At 43.6% G+C, this 23,888-nt stretch overlaps 1 protein-coding gene across 1 annotated transcript in view; it reads right to left on the reverse strand.

The window, feature by feature from the left end:
- Window positions 1-20,513: 20,513 nt before the first annotated feature.
- The window catches only part of PKP2 (plakophilin 2), a 54,870-nt gene continuing 51,495 nt past the window's right edge, over window positions 20,514-23,888 (reverse strand). Inside the window, exons 12-13 of the mRNA XM_077807521.1 lie at window positions 23,584-23,671; window positions 20,514-20,582 (exon numbers count right to left, since the gene is read on the reverse strand). Coding sequence (XP_077663647.1) covers window positions 20,514-20,582; window positions 23,584-23,671 — 157 coding nt within the window. The remainder of the gene's footprint in view (window positions 20,583-23,583; window positions 23,672-23,888) is intronic.

Here is a 23,888-nt window from a genome sequence, read left to right on the forward strand (position 1 = left end):
ACTACTATAGTTATATCAGCATCTAGGTGGCATGAAGTATCCACGGAGTACTGGGGAAAGGGGAAGATTCAGTAATTATTACCACCACATTCAGAATTTACTTCTAAAGTGCTCATGGTCCCCTTGTGCACCCACATTATGATACACTCTTTAATTGCATCATCTCATGCTATATTTCCCAGGGGACCCCTGCTTCATTCAGTGCATAGGATGGATGCACAAGAGGGCAGAATTAAGGTTACATGGTCAACCGTAAATCTAGCTGTGACGTTACACCCCCTATTCTTTATGGAAATATGCTTATGATATGAATACAGTATCATTAAGATATACTTTATTCAAGATGGGTCATGTAAGATATCATTGGAAAGGTTATAATTTACTGAATGTGTTTATCCAATTTGTATGCATGTATCATTTTTGTATCTGAAGCTGGGAATATTGACCATGTCTCTGTATTTCAAATGTGCTACATTGGATGAGGCCAAACAATGTTAGTGGCTTGTTGAAGAAATGCACACAAGCACAAGGATTACCCCAGGAACTGTGCACAATAGAAACCTCTCAGAGATAGCTCTACACAATGGGAACTGTTTGACCCAGATCACAGCAAAAAAGCTTTCCAGCAAGTGGGGGGAGGGAGGGGGAAGATATAAAAGAGGGACAATGACAAGATGAGGGGAGCTCTCGCTCCCTACAACAACACACCTGAAAACATCTGAGGAACAAAGACTGAACTGTGGGATGTGATGGTCCCAGGATGGAAGGATTTTTAGCCTGTGTAAGAAAACCTGGAAGAGCCAAGGCAACTTGCCTTAAAAATCTGCCAGCCAGTTTATCACTCAGGGTGAGAATTTGCTAATTTGCATCCTACCTATTTAGTGTGTTAAACTCAGTTTGCGACTTTTGTTTATTTACTAAGGTAATCTGCTGTGTTCTGTTTGCTATCTCTTTAACCACTTAAAATCTACCTTTTGTAGTTAATAAACTTATTTTGTTTATTATTAAACCCAGTTTATGTAATTTCTGACTGGGGGATCAAGAAGTCATGCACATTTCTCTTCACATTGAGGAAGAGGGTGGATTTTTATAAACTTGCGCTGTGCAGATTTTTCTGTACAGTGCAAGACAGTATAATTTTGGGTTTATCTCCCAAAAGGGGTGTGCATGTGAGTGCTGGGTAAACCCTCTCACACAGAGCTAACTTCAGTCTGTATCTGCAGCAGAGTGTGGCCCTATCTCTGTGTGTGTACTGCAAGAGGCCAGAGAGCCTAATTCAGCAAAGCAGGGAGAGGGAACCCAGGCTGGCTGAGCAGGAGAGGCTCAGTGAAATCCCAGTATTTCGGGGGTGGGGGGGGGGGATCGTCACACTAGCATTTTCTAACTTTTGACTGCTTGAGTTTGGAACCTAAATAACAGTCTGTTAGGGTTTTATTTTGTATGTAAAGAATGAGGGAGCAGGTGAGAGCTGAGGTCTCTATCTATTTTAATTCTAACCCTCTCTAATAACTGCCTTGGGATTGTGGGAACTCCCTTGGTAAAGTGTGCCCCGGGCTAGCACGATGAATGAAGAATCTTACAGTCAAATGTGTGGGATTGCCTAAATATATTTCATATGGAATTGTCTGTCAGAAGGGATAAATCTGAATGTAAAACACAGCAGGTAGTTATTTGACCTTGAGGGTGGAGTATTTTCCAAAAGAAAATGCCAGCTATATTTACAGGCAGTCAGAATGCTCAGATTCTGCAATAATGCCATCTGGTCTTCTGTTGTTTTTTTTGGATATGGGTTTATTTTAATAGTTCTGAAAATTTAATATGTCAGGAAACGTTTTACATGGAGGGATGTGTTTAGCACCTGTCAAAATACTTCACATGATCAGATTCTCCAGAATATGAGCTGACGAACTGTATTGTGGTCCTGACCCACTGGCTCTCACAAAAAAAAAAAAATCATGCTGTACTATTTGCAAGGTAAATCTTGGAGTGTAGTGTAGTGTGTTGCAATCTGGTTTTCCCCAAACTACTGCTGCCTCTTTTGAAAAAGAGTTCCTTTTAAATCTTGTCATAAATCTTTCGATCTCCTGTGTCCAGGGGTCTTTCCCTGTCCTGGTCGAAACCAATTTTGTACATTGGCTGGAGAAGGAGGCAAAATCTTTAAAGCTAATAGTCCTGTCATTGTCACGTAACTGCTCTCAAGTGTTTGCTGAGAGTGGCTATCTTGTGCTGTTCTTGTCCTTTCAACTATTTTTTTGAGACAGTTGTGTTAAGCCAATATCTTCATACAGTGAACATTCCAGTGATCAGGTCAACATTCACTATTCATAAATTATTGCAGAGCACTCCATCATGTTCCTGCTTTTTCCCCCTTTTTCTCAGTCTTGTTTCCTTTACGCATTCAGCAGCAGTGAAAAGTGGATGCCTGGTGTAATCACCTGTACCTTATCCCTATTCAAACACTGTTCTTCATCGTCTGTTGCTGTTGCTGGACTGCCACATTCAGCTAATGAAACCCATAATTTTAACATTTTTAAAAAGGACACTTTTGTAATAACATTTTGTAGACTTGGGATATAGTCAGACAAAAGCGTGCTTTAAAAAATGCATGCTATTGTTACCGCCAGGTTCTACCTCAATAGTGACATGTGACTATTTCTTGGAGTGGAGGATTTTGACTAGTAACATACTGCTGTGAATGAGTGGGCCCAAGGAGCTGCCCTCTCTCTCTGATGGTGGGGGTGCCTCGGGGCACTAGCCCAAGGCTCCGCCCTCTTTCCGGTGGGAGTCCCACACAATGGCGGAAGTCCCAATACCGCTGTAGCTAGTGGCAATATTGCCTAATGGCTAGAGTCCCAGTAGGCCACTTTCCTTAGTGGCAAGGTCACCAAGTGGTGAGTGTGGGGGTTGGGGGGGGGAGGGATATGAACAGATATGAGTGTGGGGGTTGGGGGGGGGAGGGAAACCAGGCCCACTGTACTCCACTGGGTTTTGACCCATGGCCCTTCAAAACCAGTTACCTTGTTATGGGGCTCTGGTCTCCATATTCCCAAGAGCATTTCCTGGGTCGCTGCCTGCCCTTTGCTCCACCTCTGGTATCTCCTCTGCTGGTTGTGACTCATCATCTCCTTCGGTCCTTGCGATTGGCTCGCTGCACTTGGCGCAGCTTGGATACCTGGCCTCAGTGGTCTCTCAGCAGGAATCTGCAGCACATGTCCATGCTCCTCCTCAGCCTGCCTGGACTGAGCTGATCTGCTTCCTTTTATATGTTCCCTCCACTGGAAGCATGGCCTCTTGAGCCCAAAGCAGTTTGTTAACCCCTGCGCTGCCAGTGCGGGTTTGATACACCCTCTCACAGTTTATTTATGAGTTTAAGGTGGATGCTAGTGTGCAGAGACTGCTGCCTACCCTGCAGGTCAATACTGTCTCACTGTTTCCTTATATTCCCCCTCTGGCTGTATCCACTGCTGTCTCTTGTTTTATATTAAGATTGTAAGCCCACTGGGGCAAGGACCATCTTTGTGGTCTGTGTTTGTACAGTGCCTAGCACAACGGGGCCCTGATCCAGGACTGGGGCTCCTCAGCGCTACAGTAGTACAATTAAATAAGACTAACAACACATAGTTCTCTGTCCCAATGACATCTATCTCACGAATTGAAGACCCCCTCATTTGGGATAACGGATCCAACACTGTACTATCTGATGCCAGTGAAAATTGGTTTATGAGACTGTGCTGGACTTGGAAGGCATCAAGTCAATTATAGATTTTGACAACAGAGCTTTTGTAAATAGATTAACTATGGGCGTGGGAAGATTAAGTACAGTGCGCAAAGACAGGTAAAACCAGTTGGTCTGTGTCTACAGTACATTCTGAACCATATTATTTCTCTGCAGAGTGAGAGATGGGCTCAATAGTCAGTTTATTGCAGCAGCTATTTTCGGTGTGCGCTGACATTCAGCAGCCTAACATCGGAGTGTAACCCTTGCCCCCAACGGCCCGAGCCTAAATTCTTCAAAAACATAGAATGCTTTAGAAGTCAAGGGGCTTGCCTACATTTACAGCGCTGCAGCAGTGCAGACAAGCCCCTCACCTCTTAAGTCTCTCAGAAATCACCAAGCAACGACTTAGGGGTAACATTTTCTAGTGCAAGCTCGAATGAAATCCTTTGAAACTGCTTTGGAGCAACATAAGATTGCATGCAATCCCATAACACCTCACATTTAGAAGCACAAGGCTAATTATTCTATATATGTCTACACCCATCCATCATCATGGTGTCTGGGCACTTGGGATGCAAGGCAACTGTTCACGATCAGAATATTTCTCAGGCAGGATCAACAACTTGGGGACAGACTTTCTACAACACCTTCTTCAGAATCTACTTTCAATAGCAAGGGAACCCAGGAGTTATCTTGTGGCCAGCCTACCTTCATCATAGCGAGGGCAGCAGAGTGATATGGTATTCTGGCCCGGAGGCATAACAAGCTAACTATTTCTGTGTGAGGTTCTTTCACTTGATGTCCTTAAATACAGTCATTTCATTCCATACCACGGTACCTCTCTCCATTCCTTCTGCTCAGTGTCCAGGATTTGCCAAGTGCCAGATGCAACGTCAGCATCATTCATTTATTGTCTGTGGCACCTAGTCACTGTGGTTGCTTTAAGCAAACTGGAGGTTGCCTTTAATCCTTACAATCACCGATATTAAGTTTCACAGGGTGGGGTTAACATCTCCCATTTCAGAGTAACAGCCATGTTAGTCTGTATTCGCAAAAAGAAAAGGAGTACTTGTGGCACCTTAGAGACTAACCAATTCATCTCCCATTTGACGCTAGAGAAAAAGGAGAGCAATGCCGATCTATCTTTCTGGTTTATCGTAAATATACTGTGTATTATCAACGGAAGGTCTACAATTTCTAAACTGATTAATAGTTTTCATAGTAAAATTTTTGAGCACTAAGGATTATAATGCCTTTCTCTCTGAGCAATATAAACCAGTGGGGGGAGCTGAGGGCCAGATCCTCAAAGATATTTAGGCAGCTAACTCCTACTGAAATCAATAGGAGTTAGGCATCAAAGATATTTAGATGATCGTGGCCTAAAGCCTTTACTAATCCTGTAAGAATTTACATGACCACTCAGCACAATGGTTTGCATTTGCAGAAAAATAAGCGCAAAAGATGTGGACTCCACTGATTAATTTCCAGATGTTGGGATCTTTAATAGAAATATTAAAGTGGCTTTGGGGTTAGTTCTTGAAAGCAATCTGTTGATTAAAGCAGCCCAGAAAGATTGCATAGACATGTTTAGCCTTCATCTTTATCTCAGTAGTCCTTGACATTTGGCCGATGCTGTTCATTCATCAGCTAAACGAGACTCTTAACGAGTTCTTTAAGAGATTTGGATTCTTCTTGATGTGGGATTTATGTCTGATTCTCTGATTAATGAGATGGTTAAAAGAAGGGTGACAGCTGTCCCAACCTGCTTCTCTGTGGCTATTGGAGCTGTAATATGAGAATTATAATGATGGGGGTGGAGAAGGGAGGAATGAAAGGAAATACAGGCAGGTGATGGTGTTGGAGAAATCAAGAACTTGACAAAATATAATAAATTAGATACGGCGAGCCCTTTGAAGCTATTAATTTTAAGACTCCTTTGAAGGGACACTGACAAGTTGTTTTAGTCTCAACATTTTCATTCTTTAAAGAAAGGATTTTACAAAGACTCATATCAATGGAAATGGTTTGGTTCAGTTAAAACAAAAGTCAGTGGAAACATTCAAAACTGTAAACATTAACTTGTGGTATTGTGAATCCAAACACAACAGCTTTATTCCAGGGAATGAGAACCAGAAGGAGAAACTGATTGAAATCAAAGTGAAACTGAGCATTCTAGTTTCACTATCCAAGCTGAGTTATGGCTCAAGTTAGCTGGAACAAGTTCTGTTATGGTATTCCTCACGTCCATTGGGCCATGATTAACCTGAAACCCAAACCACTGAGCTAGGTTATGTTCAGCTGGAAAATACTCCACCATACCCAGGCCACAATTAACTCATAGATTTTCTTTTTCTCATCCTTTCACACCTAAAATGGCCCATTACACCCTTTCAGCTCCCTGCTTTATGCCAGAGAATTTTTAAAATAATGTAGAAATTATATACAGCTATTTCATCTAGAGTACAATTGGTACCAGTTAAAAAATCAACTCAATGGCAAAAATCTACTTTAATGCAGAGTTAAGGTTGCTTGGTTGTCTGTCATCCTTTTGCAGGATGTTGAGTTGGGTGACAGTGAATGGATTGTAAAAAGAGGTAAAACACTCATACATTTCCGCAACTCTGGGGAACCAGGCTAAAGGGATGTCTGTTGATGGGGCATACTGAGCATTGCTGAAAGCGGGCAGAGTTAAGGTTGCATGGGCAACCTTAACTGTGCATTTCCCGGTTTTCAGAAGCTTGAGTCTTGCTCAACTCAGAATTCTGCACGGGGACGACATCCCACCAAGTAAGCTTAACTCTGCATTAACCTAGTTTTTTTTGTCATTGAATTTTCCGCTTTTAAAAGAAAAACAGATATTGTTGGTAGGATTTAGTAATCATTCAGGCAGTTGTACATACTTCTTACTATTTGCATACCAAGCCAGTCAGCCTTTCCTCTGATGAGCTGGCTCCACCATTCCTATTATAGCACACCTCCCTTGCCATACCCCTGACCCATTCACTGCATTCCCATTCACTGGTATATAAATGCATCTATTGCCACTTCTTTCTCCCTCCTGTAACCCAACTCACATGCAGTGCCTCAAGCGAAGGACAATGCAGTAGAATGGTGTTTCAGAATGGAGTTTGTGGTAGGGCCAGTGAGAGAAATCACAGATAGCATTTCTGTTCCAAATGACTGACAGTTTTATGTTTGAGAGAAAGCTCATCTGACCCCTGTCCAATGTACCCCATCTACAAGAAACAGGGGATGTCAGAGCTTATAATGTTTCTATGCCATACGGTACACATTTTCCAGTCAGCCATGAACCCTCCAATTTCCTGATTACTGTTTTTCCAACACTTATTAATAGATTTCATACTGTCACTGTAGCAATTAGTCAGCTGTTCAGCCAAATCAGAGAAATCTATTGCAGCTCCCGGACACAAATCTCTGATGCCATTTAAATCTGCTCTCATACACTGAGGTGCATGAGGTGCACAGTGGGAAAAAGGCCCAGATCACTTCTGCCTGAGTGAATCACCACAATGTCCGGTAGATCACAACCTCTTAAGTCACCAGCTAGACACTGTAGCATGGGCAAAACATGATCCCCACACAGGCCGCCTCTCTCCACCCAAATCAGCCTGTTGTCAGCAATCCCCATGTCATGGTGTACTCCTTGCTCTTCCGCAAACTTCTGCAACTTTGTGATCCAGAAATTGCCCAGAACCGACACACTGGCAGAGCGCACATTTCATTTTCCTGAATGGTCAAGGTACCTGCACTGTCAGTTCCAACCCCCTGCATTATGTGTCTTTGGAAACATCACATTTATCTGCGCTATCAGGAAGAAGCCACTTGTCCCTTCCTCCCCATCCCCTCAGAGGCTAGTAAAATACAGATTTATCTCAGACAACCAGTAAAAGGCTTCTTTACCACCCATTCTCATTTCCCAAACCCCTCTATGGTTGCAACCCCGTCCCTGTCTTTATCTTCCATCCCCACCTCTCCACACACACAATCCTGTCTCCAGCTCCTCCTCACTCAATAGGACAACAATTTTGGTTAGACTGGCTGCTGACTATTCTGCTGTGTTCACAGTAAGCCTCCCCCTAAAATAAAAACATGTTATATTATGACAGAGGCCACGTGTAGCAAGCAGAATGAGCTAGCAAATCTTTATTGCACAAGTGTACAAAGGTTCCGACTAGAGACATTAATGGCAATAGCATCAGCACATTCCCTGCTCGTACTGCCCACCCCTCCCACTCATCCTCATTTATCCCCCTCCTCATAACTCCCCTCTCCTTGCTGCAGCCCCCGACCCATTTCTCCGCTGCCTAAGATCCCTCCCCTCCCTGGAAGCAGTCAGATGTCTGATTGGTTTTCCCCAAAGACTTTGATTACATTCCCCCAAAACAAATTTACCACCCATGACTCACAAATTGTAGCAACCTCCAGACACTCACTCCCAAATTCCTTTTATCTTAAGTAGGGGCTTGTGATTAATTTGTCCTTCGTTATGTTAATTGAAGGGTGAATTCAGAGCCTGTGAACTCACAGAGGTCTGTTATTCAGTTAGTCATTATTTAGTAGCTCTCAGTTTAGTAGAACAAGGCAGCAGAAGGAAGCTGTTTTTTGGGGGGGACCTGTAACTTGGGAACCCTTTGGTCAAATGATCCCAAATTTGGATCACTAATGCTGCTCCATGCTCCCCCAAAAATGAGGCACACCAAATTCCCAAGTAATCTGCGAAACTGTATAGATTTTAGAGCATTTACAAGAGTCAAGTTTTATAGCATAGCAAATAGTGGGAATGGAAACCTTCTGACTGTTTTTCTTTATTGATGCATGTACACTGTAAAAAATGTACATTTTCTTAAACACCATTCCCAGTTTGGGTTCTTCAAAGATTTAGTGGGTGCCATGCACGACCTTGAGTAAAACGTGACAGAGTGAGACCAACTGCCTGAAGAGGGCTCCAAAGAGGATGGAGCTCGGCTGATCTCAGTGGTGGCAGATGACAGAACAAGGAACAATGGTCTCAAGTTGCAGTGGGGGAAGTCTAGGTTGGCTATTAGGAAAAACTATTTCACGAGGAGGGTGGTGAAGCACTGGAATGGGTTACCTAGGGAGGTGGTGGAATCTCCTTCCTTAGAGGTTTTTAAGGCCCAGCTTGACAAAACCCTGGCTGGGATGACTTAGTTGGTGTTGGTCCTGGTCCTGCTTTGAGCAGGGGGTTGGACTAGATGACCTCCTGAGGTCTCTTCCAACCCTTATCTTCTATGAGTCTATGCTTCATTTTGACCCACATCACATAAATAGCTTGATCTCTAACTCTGCAAAAAATAATCCCCACCGCCCCCGAACCCACCTAGAAACTTTCTGAAAAATGGCTATTTTTTCCAGGGCTTATATTTCTGGAACCCCTGACTCAGATGATCTGAAATTTAATTAATTAACTCTATCCTTCACTCACCTGAGGTGTACCAAATTTCAAAGGAAGCATGACAATTTTAGATGACTTAGAAAGATTGATTTTTAAACAGAATTTGTGATACAGCCTGAAGGACAGTGGTGTTACTGCTCACTGTAATGGTGTTGAGAGCTGCCATACAATGATATTAGAGGTGATAGAGTTTCCACCTTACACTCAGAACAGGAAACAGCTGAGTATGATTTGTATTACAATAGAGGCCAGAGGCTCCAAAGAGCCTCGATCCTATTGTGCTGAACATTATTTTTCCAACCTGGTTTGGTCATCCCTGACGTGTGGCTTTATTAGTGCACTCACATTCAGCAAAATAATGTAGAATTTAGCTTCCTGAATTTTGCTCACTCTAAAAAAAGCTTTGGGGTAGAGGTCAGTTAAGTTACTGACTTTTCCCCCCACTTCTATTTCTGGCCATGAAGAAAGCAGAAGTGCTAGTCATATGACAAGAAAATCTGTTTGCACAAGATTTCCATCTTGTTTATTTCAGAACTAAAGACTTAATTTTCTTATCCAAACCTGAACTCCTATTTTTGGTTTCTCAACTGTAATAGAGATAGTTGCTTTTTGTATTACATGGTACCTGCATCCATCCACAAGTTTTCCCACTAAACATCACATACTCCATAGTGTCAGAAGCAGGCTGAGAGTCCCATTTATGGGGATGAACAAGATTTTCAAGTAGAATCACACCACCATGTTACATTTTACAGCATCTTGCATTAGAGGACCTCTAATGATCTATGGCTCCATGTCTAGTTGGCAGCCGGTGTCAAGTGGAGTGCCCCAGGGGTCGGTCCTGGGGCCGGTTTTGTTCAATATCTTCATAAATGATCTGGAGGATGGTGTGGATTGCACTCTCAGCAAATTTGCGGATGATACTAAACTGGGAGGAGTGGTAGATACGCTGGAGGGGAGGGATAGGATACAGAAGGACCTAGACAAATTGGAGGATTGGGCCAAAAGAAATCTGATGAGGTTCAATAAGGATAAGTGCAGGGTCCTGCACTTAAACGGAAGAATCCAATGCACCGCTACAGACTAGGGGCCGAATGGCTAGGCAGCAGTTCTGCGGAAAAGGACCTAGGGGTGACAGTGGATGAGAAGCTGGATATGAGTCAGCAGTGTGCCCTTGTTGCCAAGAAGGCCAATAGCATTTTGGGATGTATAAGTAGGGGCATAGCGAGCAGATCGAGGGACGTGATCGTTCCCCTCTATTCGACATTGGTGAGGCCTCATCTGGAGTACTGTGTCCAGTTTTGGGCCCCACACTACAAGAAGGATGTGGATAAATTGGAGAGAGTCCAGCGAAAGGCAACAAAAATGATTAGGGGTCTAGAACACATGACTTATGAGGAGAGGCTGAGGGAGCTGGGATTATTTAGTCTGCGGAAGAGAAGAATGAGGGGGGATTTGATAGCTGCTTTCAACTACCTGAAAGGGGGTTCCAAAGAGGATGGCTCTAGACTGTTCTCAATGGTAGCAGATGACAGAACGAGGAGTAATGGTCTCAAGTTGCAGTGGGGGAGGTTTAGATTGGATATTAGGAAAAACTTTTTCACTATGAGGGTGGTGAAACACTGGAATGCGTTACCTAGGGAGGTGGTAGAATCTCCTTCCTTAGAGGTTTTTAAGGTCAGGCTTGACAAAGCCCTGGCTGGGATGATTTAACTGGGAATTGGTCCTGCTTCGAGCAGGGGGTTGGACTAGATGACCTTCTGGGGTCCCTTCCAACCCTGATATTCTATGATTCTATGATTCTATGATTCAAAGCATTTTACAAGCATTAATTCATAAATCCTTACAAAAGCCCTGTAAGGCAGTTAAGTATTAGCCCCAATTTACAGACTGGAACACCAAGGCACAGCTAAGTTGACTCACTCAAGTTCACAGACAGTCAGTAGCAGAGGCAGAACAGAACCTGATTACTAGTCCTGTACTTTAACCATAAGATCCCAGTTCCTCTTTACTACCGCAGTGCTTTTCCTCTCTTGGTTGGGAGGGTGCGCATGTTCAGAAGTCTCTGTGTCTTTGAGGGGCGTTCCGGTGATTTCTATAAATTATATTTAATATTGACATGTCAAATGATTAACCAATTCCTCTCCTTCCTAATGTGCCTGGATATTTTAGGGCAGTCTTAGGGGCATATCGCTAGGAATAATGGGATAAAACTAAGGACATGAGAGCTTAGGATAACTAACAGGTTAATTTTGTAACCACGCTATTAAAGCCCTTTAACATGAATCATTTCAAAGTAGATTGGGTACAGCACTGGGAGATGCATTAGAAGAAAGAATTCAGATTTACGATACTGAATTAGTAACTCTCCTGCTATCTGCATATGGAAAAAACTTTTGCAATCAGTGTGTGAAAGAAATGAACAGATTGTTTCTCCCCGGAATTGTGATTCACTGGAAATAAACCTATAAAAGTGCAAAGTACACAGAAAAGGGTAAGGAAAACATCAACTTAAATTTATTGACTGCTATAAAAAGGCTGGTTGTTCTCTTTGCTGTGTCCCTGACAGAAGCACTGCACTCTACCGGCTAACGCTACCCAGAAAGTCACACCCTTGGGTTACCTTGTTTGCTTCTGTAAGCGAGCCGAGCCGTGCTCAAGGATCAAAAGATTCTTCCTCCTGCCCAAGGTCAGAATGAATGGGTTTTGTTGGTAGGATTTAAAAATGTGGAGCGGGGGGGGGGAAAAGGAAGCAGTCCTGGGTTTACAATGGTGCCAGTGGTTCCATGGAGCCAGGCCCATGCTCAGAAGGGGCCCTGTCCTACTCCACTTGCACTGTGCCCTGAGACTCCACCAGCTCCCCTCCCCCCGTGCCCACCACTTGCTCCTCTTGGCCTGCCAGCCAGCCAAGGACTCCTCTCCACCCCCTGGCTGGACCCCAGTGCACCTCTGGCTCTGGCAGTCTCTGCTTCCCACCACCTGTGGGGCCCTGCCTGTCTCCCCGGAGCTGAGCTGCCTGGGACTGGTGCAGAAGCCTGGCCAGTCTCGGTCGGTTAGGGGTTAGGTAGCCACATGCATAGGTTGCCGATCCCTGGGTTACACAATCTCTCTTGGAAGCTCCATAGAGCCAGATTGTTTTGGTATCAGCAATAGACTGAGGGCATCTGTGTGGGCATATAGACAATCCTATCAGTGACTAAAGTCAAAGCATGACAGTCTAGTTGGGCAGCTGCCATGGCCAGCATGCTCTTGTTTTCACTGAAAAGTCTCACAAGTAATTGGTGATTTGTCCAAATGGTGAAAGGTTTTCTGTATGGGTATCAAAGAAATGTTTTTATTCCAAAAATAATAGCTTGACTTTTTTCTCTAGCTGAGAATGACCCAGCTTGGTTTCAGTCAGTGACGCGGAGACATATTCACTTGACTGTTCTCCGACATCCCTCATGTTATGCGACAAAACTGGCCCTATCTCTCATGATGAAGTATCACATGACAGGATTCTTTGCCAAAATGAACAAGGAGCTCAGAGGATTTTTAGACTCCTGTAAAGGTCTCTCTTGCCTCTTTCCCCAATACCAGCACGTCTCCTTTCCTAGGAGTTGATGCAAGGGCTCTTAAAGGGCTGAAACATTTGGGAGAAACTCGTGATGATAACTTAGCATATCTAAGCATGCTTACAGCTCAGTTGTGTTCCGAAGGTCAGGAGCCTGTTCAATTGCCATGACCTGTCCGCCACAGAGTGAATCCCTTCCTTGTCTAGCTGGCAGCCCATATACGCCACTGCTGGGCTCATAAAAAAACATTTACTTTGTTTTAAGCAAAGTTCTGCTGCCTCCAACCTTTGAAGGACTTTCTCCAAGCCTGACAGATGTTTGGTGTCATTTCTTCCTGTGACAAGGGTGTTGTCAGACCTCACTACAACACGCAACACCTTCAATTAAATTTTCCTTGGCCCTCTGACAATATTCCACATGGCAATCTACTGTACTGGCATAAACCCTTGTGGATATTTAGAGGCATACATTTCTTACAGTCCTCCTCCAGCCTCACCTGCTGGTATGCATGCAACAGGACCAGCTTACTGAATTTTTGATGCCTGCCTAACACAGCCAACAAGTCTTCCCTTCATGGAATGGGGTAATTGTCTAACTTTGAGACTTGATTCACCGTGATTTTATAATCCTTGCAGATGTGGATGATCTTGTCTGGTTTCACCATTGGTGCTATTGACAGGGCCTGTTCAGAAAACAGCACTGGTGAAATGATACCCTCCTTTTCCAGCCTGGATAACTCGGTCCCAATCTTTTTCTCTGCAGGCATAAGGAACGGGTCTTGCTTTAAGGTATTTTGGCTTGAGCCAATCCTAGATACCCCTGTTACATCCTCCAGGGTCACCAGCCTGTCTTTAAACATGGCTGGTTGAGCGTCCAAGTCTTCTGGAATGCTGCTATTTTGCTAAGTTCTAATTTGAAAATTTCCTCCCAGTTCAGTTTTCATGGTTGCAACCAATCACTGCCTAAGAGATTTTGCCTTTGTCTCTGGATCACTAGGATCGGTAACTTTTTCTTCTGGTTTTTATATTTTACAGGAAAAAACACAAAATCTACCTCCTGTAGAGGTTCCCTGGTATAGGTACGTGGGCTGCTGCATTCACTAGTGTGCTCAGTCCTGCTTTGCACTAATATACATGTTCATTGATCACAGGATCTGAAGCCCCTTTACCTACTTCAATTTGTACAGATTGATTATTTAAACTCTACCATTACTTCGTACAGACCCACTTTCTTGCTTTTTAGATGGTACATATTGTGTACTTCCGTCTCCGTGTCTCCTATCTCCCCAAGGTAAAAAGCCCTCTGCTTTCTTCTTTTTGACTGGCCTTTTGGACTCTACCCTCCTGGACATGACAGCTGTTTGAGAGTCACCTTTGCATTTTCTGGCCAAGTGTCCAGTCTTGAGACATATATGACACCAGGCTATTTTAAGTTTACAAAGGGTGGCAAAATGAGCTTCTCCAGAATGGAAATACACCTCAGGAGTCTGAATTCCTTGCAACTGGATTTGTATTTTGTTTATTGAGTCAGTTGGATTCTAAGCGCAAATTTTGTAAGTTTTTCACTGCTGCTTCCATTGCAATTGCTAAGTCTACTGCTTTGGGCCAGGTTAAGTTCCCTTGTGGCCAGTGTCACAGAGTCACTGGGCGATGCTCTGGAACTACTCCATATGAAGCCATCAGGACTCTGGGGGAACATGCCTCCTCTCTCTGAGCATACTGTCGCCAGGGAAGGAAGCTTACACAGCTTTGACCTTCTTGGGTCTGACCTTGGAGCATTCAGCATCCCCTTCTACACTGTGCGCTTCCCGCAGCAAGTCTGTCTGGGCGGGGCTCCTGGGGAAGCCAGAGGGCCCTGCACCCCAACTCCGCAGTCAGATGTGACTCTCAGCCAGCCAGTAAAACTGAAGGTTTATTAGTCGACAGGAACACAGAGTAGGACAGAACTTGTTAGCACAGAAATCAGTGACTTTCAGCCAAGTCCATCTTGGGGAGTCCTGGGCCAGAAGCTCTGGACTCCCCCTATTCCATTTCCCCCAAGCAGACTGCCAGCTTCCAGCGACATGACCGCCGACCCCCTGTTGCTCCTTCTCCTTCTCTTTGTCTTGCTTCCCAGGCAAAGAGTCACCTGGTCATCACCTGGTTGCATCCCCCTCCTGGATCTCAGGTTACGAAGGGCACCGGTCATAGTATATGTGCAGGCAGCTAGAGCAGCCTCACCTGCCCCAGAGGTCTCAGCCAAAGTCTCACACCCCTATTCCCACCACCGAGGTATTGGTGCAGCACACAGGGCAACTGAGGCACACACAGTATTCATGCAAAACAGTAAAACTCATAGGCTCCACAGTAAGACGCACATACAACATAACAAGGGAAACCCCCCCCACTTCATCACAGCCAGCAATCGCCTTTGAATTCTCTCGTTCATAATACCACAAACGAATCTGTCCCTCTAGGACGTTTCCAAAGAAGCAATATTCAGTTAATCTTTTTAGCTCTGTCGCATACCCAGCTACAGCGTCACCCTGCCGCCTCATTCTACTATGAAACTGGAAACATTCTACAACGATGCTTGGCTTTGATGGGTAATGCTCTGGTAGGGTCATCTGCAGACCTTCCAAATTTGTATCCCCTGGTTTCTGAGTTTGTAACAAACACTGTAAGAGGGAGGAGGTTTTACTGCCACAGGCACTGAGGAAAAAATAGCTCTCTGGCTGCCCTGATCTATCATCTCATTTGGAAGAAAATAGTTGCCGGATTTTTCAATGTATTGCTGCCATTCCTCATTTTCTGTACTTATCGCCTCAATTTTCCCATTGTACTCTGAGTAACTCAGTTAGCTCCTTGATGACCACTTTACTACACCTTACATGAGCTGCCATGACCTGTCCCAGCTTGTAGCACGACGGTAGCACTTTCATTGTGTTTAGGAAGCAGAATGTGTCTCAATCTAGGCAATGAGGAGGTGTGTGAATTCAGGCTGCTGGTCTCTGTCCTACAACCCAAGGGACAGGGAAATCTGAAATTCTTTGGGCAAGCTGAGATAACCCTTGAGACACACTAATATCCAGACTCAGGGTGATTGAAGAAACAGAAGAAGCAATCCCTCAGCTTTCATAAGCTGCTTTCTTTAGGGCACACTACCAGGCTAAACGCTTCTAAATGTTGCAAGGGCTGGAGCTCTTGTAGTCTCAGGGCTCATTATGGTTGCTAACTCTTCTCCCCCGCTGAGCTTTGCATGGGCCCAGAAGCAGTGGTTGGGTTTAACTTAATACATACCTCATCATTTCTATCCCAAACTGGAAAAAAAATCATATACGCAGTCTAATAAAGCTATTTTGGCTATGATACATAATTGTGGATGGCTGCAGCTGAACTCATATTGGCAAGGGAGAGAGAGATAGAGAGCCCTGCCCCTCACTTACCAGCCATGACAGCAGAGAGAGGAAGTTAGATGGGCAGAACAAGGAAAAGAATGAACCACTCTCTGGCAGCGAATCCACCTCAATATCCCATGGTCCTAGCACAGCATTATTAACTATTAATTATTTCTGCTAAAAGAGAATGGAGGTTCTTCTGGTTAATACAGCAGCCCAAGACTTAGGAGATCTAGATTCAATTCCCAGCTCTGCCACAGGCTCCCTAGATGACCTTGGGCAAATCACTTAATCTCTCTGTAACTCAGTTATCCCTCTCCAAAATGGGGGGTAATAATGTTTCCCAGCTTCACAGGAACATAGTGAGGATAATTTTATTAATGTTTATGAGATGCTCAGATACTACCAGGGTGATCAGCCTGATAGAAAACACCTCTCCAAGGCTAGTGAGAACTCAGGAATGCCAAGTGTTTGGGCAGATCATTACTGCATCTGCAAGAAATGTTGTAACAGGCACCCTCTTGCAAACAGATTAATACAGGAGTTCTTTGGTATAACCAGAAACAGCTAAACTGCATCACTACATGGCCCTTTTACAGCAATTCTGTTTCTTCATATCAAGATCTAATAACAAAAATGGACTTACCCTCTTTAAGGTAGATAAGGCTTGAAAGCAGGAAGTTTTCACTCAGAACCAATATTTCCATTAAGAGCAATCCAATCCAAAGGCAGATTTTCCATTTGAGCGAGTGCTTTATTATTTCTCCAGTTAACAGTTTTTCCCCCTAGGAGTCCGGTTGAAATGTTTTCGATTTCATATATACAAAGAAGCTCAGCTGTAGTAAGTTGCCTTGGCAGAATTTGATTTTTATCAATTTAAATGTTCTGTTGCACAAAATTATGAGTTTTAAGCATTTTTTCACAGTTGCAGGACATTTGGGTGGGTCAGACAGCACTTACTTAATGACAGCAGATACTGAGATTCAAAAAGTTACAGCTACCTAAATGGAGTCCCAGCCCCAGCTCTGCTAATGCCGGCATTACAACACGTTTTGCACACATTAAGATGGGACTCTAGTAAGTTCTCAAGCAGCGTTTTTCTTACTTTGCCTATCTGTACATTTTGATTGTCATCAATGGAAGTATTTTTTCACTGTTTTGTACGTGTATGTTGGTAAATGTCAATTTTACCATTTACCGATAGAAAACGAATCCTCCCAAGCCTAATAATAAGGTGTGTCCCTATATTTCTTCCCAAACATCCCTATTTATCACTTTCAAATGCTGGCTGCTCTGACTTTTCCTGCTTACAATGGCAAAATACATTTTGAACACTCATGATTTAAAGGGACACTGCCAACATAAAAAAACCCCATTCTGTACTTGCTATAACTAGCACCATAATTAATTCAATCTGACTTCAAGAGGAGCAGAGTTAGGCCAACCTTGAGCACTTTTGATAGTCTCCCTCTCAATTCTTAGATCTTCTTCTCTGTTTCTGTGGTACTTGGGTTGGTTTTCATTCTTCACTTTCACCCTTTATGCTCTTTGTAGACGTTTTTGCATTTCACTCATTTCAAGGCAAGTGCAACACGGTTCAGTGCCACTTCCTGGTGTCCATTCATTAGTACAATGTAGCAGGGTTTGGTTTCACAACACCAGAGAGAAATATTCAGATTTTAAATACCTGTTTTCAATCGCATTTAAAAAATAAAGAAAACATTTTAACACACATGAGGTTGTATCCTTGTCTTCCCCTTGTAGTTTTTTTTTTTTTAGCAACATCTATATTTGGGAATGGAACTTGTTGCAAATGCCCCTATTTTAAGAACCTCCCACTTGATGCATTTGGTGTTAGTCATTCAAAGCAAAGAAAAAGCCTCAATTAATACATGAAAATGATCTAGGGTCGGAAAATAGTGATGTTTGTTAAACTTCCTGGGACAAATTCTGCATTGGGTGCATATATGTGGCTCCCACAGAAGTCAATGACAGCAACGTACATCTGAGAGCAGAATTTACGTCCCAAGTATCCAGAGATACATTTGCATATGCTACTGTGCTGTCCTTCGTTTGGTTATAGCTTTAGGTAAGGTAAGATCTGAAACTTTGGTGAGGACTATTAAAATGCATGGGTACAGCTCTTGGCCCATTAAGTCTTTGCTCCCAGTCATAAAGCAGACTCTGCTGAGGATTTCCATAATGTGGAGGAATCCTTGGGTGGATCAGGGCTACGGTAATAGCTCCTGTGCCAGAGGCTGGTAGTGAAGGTGCTGTGAGGGTGAAGGCTGGGCAGAAGAGGGCTATAAATAAGTATGGCCAGATTCTCAGCTGGCATAAAATTAGCATAGCTCCAATGCCTTCAATGGAGTGCCATCGATTTATGCTAGTTGATAATCTGGCCCATCGAGTTTTATACATTAAAGATCAGCTGCTGGCTCAAAGAAAGCCGTGAAAAATTTATGAAGAGACAGTTCTTTTTTACAGAGGGCATTGCATGTTTTCTGTAATTTAGCCTACTTCCCCTCCTCCAGATACAGGACCATGTCATAAACCCCAAGTGTCGTATTACTTAGAATCCTTAGAAATTACTTAGAATCCTGCTGTTACCTATTCCTACAGCTGAAGTCACATTCCTCTGATTGTCATATTGCAATTAACTGCTGCGGAGAGACTATGATTTTCCGAAGGATAATTTATGTCTGCAAGTGAAACCATATAAAGCAGGATAAGATGAACTCCTAAGCAACAATGTCCCTAATCTCTCACTTATATCCTTAGTAATAAAGATAAGGACCAATCTCCACTCTCGTTACCATTAAATTAAAAAATTGGCGTACAATATTTTAAAATTCTGCAAATTTTATTTGTCAAAATAACACTATATAATCATTTTAGTTTCAATTATTTTGGTACTTTATTTCAAAATACCAGCAAGTATGTCTGTACCAATATACACACAACATTCCCCCAGGGGTAGAGAAACCCCTACGACAACCCAGTTCCTGTTTCTCCCCTCCCAAAGCCCAGCCAGGGGGCCAGACATTCACACCGCTTTCCCCCCAGAGCCCAGCCAGGGGGCCCTCCCTGGCTTAGACACTCAGATCTGCTACTCTCCTAGAGCCCAGGGATCCAGAGGGAGAAACAGCCTGATGTTGGATCCCAGGCTTGCACGGAGTTTCCTGCATGCTACCACCTCCTTCCTTCAGGGCATGCTGGGAACTGCAGCTGCTAGGAACCCTCCAGTTCCCTCCCCCTGACCTTGTTTTCTATTTTTTGAGCTGGGCTCTGATGGGTCCAGTGGCCCCTAGTGGCAGCCAACATCTTTGCAGCCCTTTTTTGTGGGGAAAAGAAGGAAACTCTGCGCACACAACATTGATTTCTGCAAAAATCTGCATTGGGCAGTGGCACAGAATTCCCCCCGGAGTAACTTGCTGGCACTTTTTAAAACTCCTTCTGGGACACAGCCAAAAATTCTGCCAGCAGCGAAAGGGAGGTGGGGAGGAAAGTGAGCTGAAGCTGTATTACTGCTTGTCAATTTTGCTGTTGCTGCTGAGATCTCAAAGCAAAAGAGACTGGTGAGCCATTGAGCACTTGAATACAAGAAATAGAAAAACAAAAAAAATAAAAAGAAACACTCCCTTCCAAAAAAAAACCAACCTTCTAACTCTCTGGGTGCTTTTAAAAATGCACATGATAAAACAACTTTTTGTATCTTCTGTTCCATTTCACACGGTGTGGAGATAAATGTTTAGTGCTATGCATGCATGATGAAAGGAAGACTACAATTGCGGCTAACAAAAAGTTATTATTCCCTGAGCAGCACACGTGAAATTTATTTCCTGGAGAATTCCATCTTTAAAAAGTAGCCTATAAAGAATTTGTTGCAGGTCAGAATTTCAAACCTCTCTGTACACCTATTGTTTGAAACACTGACTAGTATAGTAAGCTTAAAAAAAATTTGCACTAAGAATCCCTAACACCACCATCTTTGACGATTGATATTTTGAAATACACTGAGAACAGTGTGATATAGGGTAAAGGCAGAAGACAGCATCAGCTGTCATACAAAATCAGTCTCTGTTTTGTCAGATACTTGACAGCACTTTATCAGGTTGCTGATGTTGCACCAGCCCTGGCTGGGGACTGTTTACTGGTAACAGCTGCAGCAGAGCTGAAAATGAATAGATTGCAAGCAGCAGGCGGCTGGTTGTGTGCACAGAGAAGGGGGAAGAAGGACCAGGGACAGACCTGAGCATGGTTGGTGGTGTTTCTCTCAGGTCCAGCCAAAATACCCTCTAAACACAGAAAGGAAGAGATATAACAGGACATTATTTCAAAAGATGCACTTGACAGTTCATGGTGGCCAGGCTGATATGAGTAGATAATTATACAAAACCACACACAGTCTCTATATATTTGTAGCCTGCCTTAGTCTTTGAGTGAGTTGTATGCTCTCGTTGTCCGGTTATTGATGAAATCTGTCTTCTTAAATTGAGCCTTTGGAATGAAACAAAAAGATCTAATTACAGTTAATGACAAGTCTGAAAACAAAGGGAATGCATAGGACAAAAGCCAACTGCCAGCCACAGACAAAGCATATGAAATGTTACTGTAAAAGGATGATCTAAGATTTTATTTGATATTATTTGGTCAAGTAATTCCTCTTGCTTCTTTGTCAGCCTAATTTTTCAAAAGTGAGCAGTGATTTTAGGTGCCTCAAATTTTCATTGCCCAATCTTAGACACCTTAAAAAGGTTTGATTTTCAGAAGGACAGCGCTCAGAAGTTTTTGAAAACCGGGCCCCTTTAAAGGAGTCTCAATTTGAGCACAAAAAAGTGCCTCTAGTGACTTTTGAAAATTCAGGCCATCAGCTTTTATCTTAACTCTATGACACTGTAATGAATTTGTGGTTGTACACAATGGAGACTAATGCTAAAGGTGATTCAGTTACAGCACCTTACTTTACAACCTAGATTTCTGGTTTGCGTATATACTGCTGTGTATGCAGTACTGGTAACAGAATGTTCTGTATACTGTGGTGAAATGCTATTTTTTTATTATGAAAACTCGAGCTCCAATTTTGCATTTTGTCTACTTTAGCTTTGCTTTTTGCTACTGTGATGGGAGGCACAATGTGCAGTAGACTTGCTTGCCAGACCTTAGATGACATGCCATTACTTTTAAGTCTGCCTGGAGAGCTGTGACAAATTAAACCAACTTATTATATCTATGGTTGACTGATGCTCTAATTTCAGACAGGAAAAAACATGCAGCACCAACTCAAAGATCTGTTCTTTTAAGTTACCGAGGGTTTTAGAAGGTGAAAGTCCTAAACAGCAGGAAAAAAAGAATGAGGAAATTTTTAAGAAATTCAGGGAAGAGGCACCCAACTCATCAACCAGATTTAAGTGATCCCCCTTGTGGGCTGAAAAAAGCAATTGCGCAGGCTCCAAGTGGAAAGACGAGAGCCGGTTTGCTGGCTAATTCTGGTTTGACCATTTCCTGTTTGTTTAATTTGGCCAACACTCCTTCCCCTGCCACTTCCTTTTGTCGGTAAAACTTATGTCATGCAGGGGCTTGAAAAAAACCACACCCCTGACTGACATAAGTTACACCGACAGAAGCGCATGTGAGGACAGTGCTATGTTGGCAGGAGACGCTCTCCCACTGATATAGCTACCGCCCTCATTGGGGGTGGTTTAATTATGCCGACGGGAGAGCTTCCTTCAGCACAGAGCAGCTACGTGGGTGACCTTACAGGGGCGCAGCTGCAGCAGTACAGATGTGCTGCTGTAAACTCTCTAGGCCTTGTCTACACTGCATAGTTTTCGCAAAAAGAAAAGGAGTACTAGTGGCACCTTAGAGACTAACCAATTTATCTGAGCATGAGCTTTCGTGAGCTACAGCTCACTTCGCTCACTTCATCCGATGAAGTGAGCTGTAGCTCACGAAAGCTCATGCTCAAATAAATTGGTGAGTCTCTAAGGTGCCACAAGTACTCCTTTTCTTTTTGCGAATACAGACTAACACGGCTGCTACTCTGAAACTACATAGTTTTGTCGGCAAAAGGCAGCTTTTGGCGACAAAACAGTGGAGGTGTACACACTACAATGCTTCTTTTGTCGGCGAAACTCTCCTGTTTTGCCGACAAAATAAAACCACCTCAATGAGAGGCATAAAGTGCTTTGTGGCAAAGATAAAGTGACAAAGCATCAGTGTAGATGCTGCCGTTTGTTATGTCAACATAATTGGCCTCCCCCAGTATCCCACAATTCCCACCGTGACTGCTCTGCACATTGTTTTGAACTCCACTGCCCTGCATTCCAGCTTCACAGGCATACAACCCTCCCCTTTCAAAGGTCCGGGAAGTTCTGACAACTGAGCACGCCGCTCCGCTCCAGAAGCAACCAGAAAATAATTAAAGTGGAATCCTGCTCTCTCCTGCACTAGGAACACAGCGGCAAGCAGGCTGCTGCTGTGGAGGGGGCTGATGTGTGTGAGGGTTCCCCCTCCCCCTAATTCAGGACTGGTTGCTTCCAGCTGCTCTCTGAATTTAAAAGACAGTATGCTAACCCACTCACACTCGCCCAACACACACTCACTCCCCCAACACACACACTGTCTCTGTCTCCCCCTTCCCCCCACACTCTGTCACACATTCTCCCCCGCTTCCATTCCCCACACTTCAATTGAGAAGCGGCTGGTAATCCAGTAGGATGCCTATGGAATTATGGGATTGAGAAACCTGCATCATGTGATGGTGCACCTGCTCCCTGAGGTATTGCAAACCGTTCCTAAAGCACCCTGCGGCCAGTTGCACCGTGGGATAGCTATCCACAGTGCACTGCTCTCTGTGTCAATGCAACAGCTGCTAGTGTGGATGCACTCTGCTGACACAAGGAGCATAGTGTGGACATGCAACAGTGGTTTAATTAAAGTGGTGGCTGCAAGTCAGCGTAACTTTTGTCAACAAAACTTTTTAGAGTAGACAAGGCCCTAGCATAGACATAGCCTAACACCTGGGCTTTAAATAAACAAAGAAAAAAACCCAGCACACAACTGCCTTGACGGTGGTATCCTGTCCTGCCTTTGTTTTTGTTGATGTCTTATTTCCTCCATTTCAAATTAGTTCAGCAGGTGCTGGATTCACACCTGCTGATGTACAGCCTACCACCACCACTACTGCAACAACAAGCAACAGCGTCTACAGCAACTCGAGCAGCACATAGGAAGCCCAAAACAGAGACAATTTGAGTATCCAAGGGAGGGTTGAGGGCACTCGTTACCGAGCAGGATCCGGCACACAGACGCCAAATTAAGCATACAATTCTCCCCAGTGTGATCCACACTACGGATTTGTTACCACCAATGCAGACCTCCCAGATGTTCCACACGTGTTCTGTATACAGGACATCGCATTCCATGAACTGCACAAAGAAACCCGCAAAGCAGTTTAATTTGAAGGCAGATTCAATGTTTGCAATAACCCAGATCTTACCTTTTTGTAGGCATTGTGGAGATCAGTATGTGACCACAAGGAGTACAAGAGGACTGAGGCAGCTTTGCTAGCTTTGCTGAGCATATTACTGCAATTTGTAAAAATAAATATAAAACATTTAAAATACCAATTTGTGAACACAGTGTGTGTTCAGACTTAAAAACATGATTGTTTATGATCAGCTCCTCCTTCATTTCCCTGACAAGAGTTGAGTTCATTCTCCCAGGTTCTCCAATACAGCTCATGACATCCCTACCACCTACAGTAGCATAGGGGACACGCTTCCTTGCTTTAGCTATTAGTGA

Source organism: Eretmochelys imbricata, chromosome 1 (assembly GCF_965152235.1).
Source record: "Eretmochelys imbricata isolate rEreImb1 chromosome 1, rEreImb1.hap1, whole genome shotgun sequence".
Classification (NCBI taxonomy): Eukaryota; Metazoa; Chordata; order Testudines; family Cheloniidae; genus Eretmochelys; species Eretmochelys imbricata.